At 35.9% G+C, this 6,000-nt stretch overlaps 1 protein-coding gene across 1 annotated transcript in view; it reads right to left on the bottom strand.

The window, feature by feature from the left end:
- Positions 1 to 499: 499 nt before the first annotated feature.
- Positions 500 to 6,000, bottom strand: part of TSLIG3B (tRNA splicing ligase complex subunit 3B) — a 28,167-nt gene continuing 22,666 nt past the window's right edge. Inside the window, exons 7-8 of the mRNA XM_004421396.3 lie at positions 3,710 to 3,877; positions 500 to 1,570 (exon numbers count right to left, since the gene is read on the bottom strand). Coding sequence (XP_004421453.2) covers positions 1,196 to 1,570; positions 3,710 to 3,877 — 543 coding nt within the window. The 3' untranslated portion in view covers positions 500 to 1,195. The remainder of the gene's footprint in view (positions 1,571 to 3,709; positions 3,878 to 6,000) is intronic.

Below are 6,000 nucleotides of genomic sequence, written 5' to 3'. Positions count from 1 at the left end.
AACGCATTACTTGGCCCACCACTTAACCTATTCACAACAGGCCCTGTATAAATTCTCAACAAATTGCACTTGCACGTAGGTCTTTATGAAACATAACGAGAAGGGCGCAAGTGCCGCATTCCTCATTTGACAAATGAGGACAAATCAATCCTTGAGGACTAAGGTCATTTCAGCCCACAGCACCCCTAGGCCAGTGCTATGATTCGAATTCACAACTCCCAATCCCCAAGCCTCTGACCACTCCACCCACCAGACACACACAACCATTCCCTAACCCTGGGTTTCCCAAACCTAGATATGAAATCAGAATTACCACGGGATGCCTCACCCCTAACTCTGATCTACTGAAACTGGAAATTATTGCGCTAATCCTATATACTACAGCTCAACCTGCCTTTTAATATGCAGATACCTAAAGTGATGGCACAAATGATGACGAAACCGGTTTATAGGAATGTTTTTCACACCATCATGTAAAATTAGTACATGTCTTTGTCCCTTTAGAGAAATTCTGACCCCAATCTTTAATTTTGCTTTGTCAGTCAAACAAAATCACACAGATTTCCAATCCAATTGGAAAATAAGTCAAATATGCATGCAAAAAGTAGACTTGGGCTTCAATTAATGGAACTTTAACAGAAACCTGGCCAGAAGAATTGCCCCCTGTAAAAGAAAAAACAAATCATGACAACTACCTATTGAACACAACTGTCAGAACCTTTCCCTGTTTTGTCAAGTAGAATTAACAAACACAAAACACAGCCACAGGAATACAGATGAGGCAACAGTCTATACTCCTTTCCATTACAAGTGGGGTCATTTATGGGTCTCAAACCTGAATAAAATACAGGTAACAATCTAAATTCAATAAAGACAATAAAATACTTTCCATTTTCCGTTTGATGGTAATAAATATTTACATTTTTAAAAATAATTTTTGATCATTTTTTGTTTTTTTTAAAAAGACATAACATGCTCAAGGATACACAGAATATGGAAAAAATCATTACTTTGTCTAAGAGATCAAATGGTAGTATAAAACAATGCTCTTACATATTAACCCAATTGAAGAATGTTACCATTAGGGAGTCTAACATGGTGTTTACTTCAAAGATGACATTCAAGTATGTTATTTAGAACACTATGCCTAACGTATCTATCAAGAAGTAAGCACTGCTATCCAATTTTTGTAGTTTTAATATCTTCTATATCCACCACCACCTCCTCCATACGGATCTCCATAACCTCTTCCACCATAGCCCCCTCTTCCACCATAGCCCCCTCCTCTTCCACCATAATCTCCCCTGCCTTGGAAACCTCCTCCTCTACCGCCACCTCCTCCACCTCCTCCCCAGCCTCCTCCCCCTCCTCCACCTCCTCCCCAGCCTCCTCCCGCTCCCCAGCCACCTCTTCCACCCCCACCACCTCCTCTGCCACCACCTCCACCTCCACCACCCCAACCACCCCTTCCGCCGCCTTCTTGTCTCTTTTGCCAAGGGGGCATTTCAGGGGGTGGTGGTTCAATTTCATTCGGTCGTCCTCCCCTGTCAGGCACCCTTCCCATCAGCACCTGTGTGAAGAAATACTTTCTTTCAGTTTCTAGTATCTTAAAAGTAAAAATTTACATAAAGGATTCAAGTGATATTGAAGTTATTGTTCTAATAAAGAAACAGAAGCCAAATATTTAAGGACATGAAAGTATCAGACATGGCAGTATGAATTAATATTGAAAATATAAATTTGATGTATGACAAATTCCTTAGCATGTGGTGTTATTTTTAAACAATTTGAGGGAATATTTCTGAAACTTAAGGGCTTGTTAATTTTCTATTGTTTAAATTTGTTTAGCAAATTATAAATTCTATAACAAATGTAGTACCCATCATACTAAGAAATTTTTTTAGCAAAACATTTTCAGTACACATATACTACATACTCTACATTAATTAATGTCATATCCATTTATACAACAACTCTGGACTTTCCATTGCCATTGATTTCGTAATGGGTTATCCAATAAAAGACTATTTCTAAGCATAACAAGTATGAAGTATACACGATAACACATGGATATGAAGTCCGAGATGAATATAATGACTATAATCCAAGGTATCATTGCAAAGAGACACAAGGATTCTCAATGAACCATTTCTTTCTTATGAGAAATTTAAGCTAACTTTCAATGATGATACCAGTTACTACATTTTAAAGAAAAAAAAAGACAATAAATTTCTTTAATCGTGCTTTACAATACTCTGAAGCATAAACCACAGAAGAGTTTGGTTTACATCCCCAACTTTGTGTAGAAAGGAGCTACTTTATGTGCCCATGAACAGAGACAGACAGCACTGAGGAGGGTGTCCCTTACTCACTAAAGCCAAGGGGAAGCCAATAGCTCCCGGCAAGTCTCTTTCAGGAAAAGAAGGTAAAACAGTAACTGCCTCAACCAAAATGACCTATGAATCAGTTGGGTTCTGCTTCCATTGATCCTCTAATCAAAACCATGTTTTAGTAATTTGTCATAAATGAAAGACAAAAAGTATAACATGTTCACTATGGGGCAACGTTCAAAGCATACAAACATTCTTTGCAAGTCAGCAATAATGTCCTAATTACCAAATCCAAAAATTAGCTTTTCTTGGTCTCTCTACCAAATATCCCATGTTGGTGGGTGTATGGGGATGCTGCTCCAAGAACTGATCATAAGATTGCCCTCAAATAATTTGACTATAAATTATAAACTCAGAAAAGAGATGGGTAATGTCACTTAAAGAAGTAGAACTCTTGATCCAGCAAGACTAATTATAATGCAAGACCTGATGCAAGATATTAAGTAACATATTTAAAGACAGAACACTTTCAGAAGACAGAGGAGGTTGATCTAAAATGAAAGTAAAGAGGCACAAACACTGCTGCTTAACTTAGCAATAATTAGCAAATTGACTTTAAATACAACCATCTCTCTGGCAAAGTATCCTATATCAAGGATACCTTTCTCACTACCCCGAGTGAGAAAGAAGGTTTTAAAATTACTCAAATCCCTTATTTGTGATTTTTTGCTCTTTTGTAATCAAGTTTGCCATAGAGTGCTCTATCTCAATGGAGAGTACATGCTACTCAAGCTGACATAAATATTCTAGATTATTGTTGTTGCTGCTGTTATAAAGGGAAAAATTCAGACTCTTTGAGCTTGTTTAAGAACACTATCAAAGAAACGGATCTATAGTGTGAATCAGGAAACGGAACCTCCAAGAGATTGAGTAACTTGCGCAACGTGATTCCTCTAAAAGCAAAGGATAGAGCTAGGATGTGAACCCAGATTTGTATGACTCCAAAGCATGTACTTTTCCCTTTATACCAAGGATATAAGGAATCAGTCAGTACCTGAAAAGATTCTTACAGATTTTTCCTGACAAAAAATGATTACATTCTTGGAAAGAAGGCAAATAATTCTTGCTAAACCTATTAATAAAAACAATTCTTAATTCCTCTAATTCAGATAAAACTTTGGTTTCATTTATGAATACAGAAATTCAAATGAATGCATACACACAACAGATAACTAAGCCTAGATGGACTGAAGCCCCTCTACCAGTCCCTTCTCTAGGAGTTCAACCAGGATGCAAAAGAAAAATGGATTAAAATCTGTAAAAACATCAAAGAAGGATATTATAAATTCATTCTCCACTGTACTGAAAGAAAAACCAACCTTATTAATGGCACAGGCCGTCTTCTCCCGGCTGGTGCCACTACTTGTCCTAATGATCTTGGATAGATCTTCACGAGCTGCAAGTAGATGTGCCAATGTGATTGTTGTCTTGGGTGACAAAGCATAACGCTTAGGCTGGTAAATTCTTGCTATGTCGTCTGTTTTTACCTAAATGACAAAGGTTAGGGGGAAAAAAGAACAAAAAACGTGTCAGTGGAAGAGCAATGACAATCATAATCTTCAGAAAGGAAAAGAGGAGATAATGCACAAGCAAAGAAACAGAAAAGAGCAAAACACTCAAATATCTGATATTTTGTATGCAGAATGAAAAAAACAGACCAACAGATGCTAAAAGAATACATAACTACCAGTAACAACTCATTTAAAAAGTAACACAGAAAAGATTCCACTCATATTAACAAAAAACAAAAGACCTAAAAATAGCTTTACCAAAAGCACATACAGCACCTTTAAGAAGAAAACAACAGTAAATCTTATCTTATAAAAACAAAAGGAAAACTTGAATAAATGGAGAGAAATACCAAGTTTCTGGATGAGAACACTGAGTACTGTCAGTTTTCCCCCAAATTAACTTATAGGTTTACTGCAATCCTATTGGAATGGTTTTTGAGAGGATGAAAAATAAAAAAGAATCTAAAGTTAATCCAGAAACTAAATATGTAAGGATGACTAAAAGAACTTTGAAAAAGAAGAGTTCTATCAGATGCTAATATGCAATATGAAATTATCATCGTCATAACAGCTAACATTCATTGAGTACTTAGTGCCATGATACTGTTCACTTAATAGTCACTATTTCTTTAATCTTCAAAACATCCTTTTAGAGTGGTTGTTTTTATTATCCCCTTTTGCAGACAGAAAAAAAATGAAGCTTAAAAAGCTTAAATAGTTTCTCAAAAATACAGGAAGAATCTCAGCTCTGCCCACTTACTAATAAAGGTCTATCTGACTCCCAAGCACAGGTGTACAGATAACAGTATACTATTCTACCTCAGTCTAATGAAATGGAACTTGGGGGAAAAAAAGATTCATGAAACAAAATAGGCAACTGAGATTCAGAGCCTCATAAATGTATGAGTGCAATAAATGATAGAGGAGGCATCAAAGATCAGCGAGAAGAGGGATGGATTATTTTTTAAATGGTGCTGAAATGAACTGTTGGCTACTTGTAAAAATAATAACAATAAGGCACACTATGTATAACAAACAGAATTCCAAATACAATAAAGAGTTCATTGTTTAAGGTTTTATTTTAAATTGAAAAACTTAACTACATTATAAAAATTAAAGTTTCTATACATCAAAAGACATAAAACAAAACCAAAAGACAATGGGGGAAAATATTTTCAACAAATAAAGCAACTAGCTAACTTCCTTCATATATAAAAAGCTCAATCAAAAGGAAAACAGGAAGACTCTAAGGGGGGAAACAAAAGACAAGACACAAATAGAAATTTCAAAAAAAGAGGAAACTCAAATGACTAATAAGCTTGTGAAAAAAGTTCAACTTTACCAATAATAAAAATATACAAATTAAAACAATTTAATCTTTTTTAACCATCAAGTTAGCAATAAAACTGATAATATTCTAAACATTAAAGAGACTAAAGTGAAGACAAAATTTCATTTACCTTACTGGTAGGAGTTTAAATTCATACAAACTTTCTAAAAAAACAATTCGACCACGTGAATCTAGAGCATTAAGAGTCACAACCTTTGACACAGTAAATTTTCATTTAGTAATCCACCATAAGAATATACTTTGAAATTTACAAATCAGACTTACACACAGTAATATTCCTGGTGTTAGTTAATATAGGAAAAACATATATAAAGAAAGTTAAGTAAATTATGGCATCACTATATAATAACATATAATGCAGCCATAAAAAGGATACTGAAAGCAAGTACTGTTACATGCAACAACACAGATGAACGCTGAAAGCATTATGCTAAGAAGCCAGATGCAGGGGCTGGCCCAGTGGCATAGTGGTTAAGTTCACGTATGCTGCCTCGGCAGCCTGGGTTCGCAGGTTCAGATCCCAGGCGTGGACATATGCAGCGCTCATCGAGCCATGCTGTGGCAGCATCCCACATACAAAAACAGGGGAAGACTGGCACAGATGTTAGCTCAGCGACAATCTTCCTCAAGCAAAAAAGACGAAGATTGGCAACAGATGTTAGCTCAGGGCCAATTTTCCTCACCAAAAAAAAAGAGCCAGATGCAGAAAGCCACATATTGTACGATTCCATTTATATGAAATGTCCAG

This window comes from Ceratotherium simum, chromosome 3 (assembly GCF_057802395.1).
Source record: "Ceratotherium simum simum isolate JZ-2026a chromosome 3, ASM5780239v1, whole genome shotgun sequence".
NCBI classification, from domain to species: domain Eukaryota; kingdom Metazoa; phylum Chordata; class Mammalia; order Perissodactyla; family Rhinocerotidae; genus Ceratotherium; species Ceratotherium simum.
This window is presented reverse-complemented; position numbering and strand designations above follow the sequence as displayed.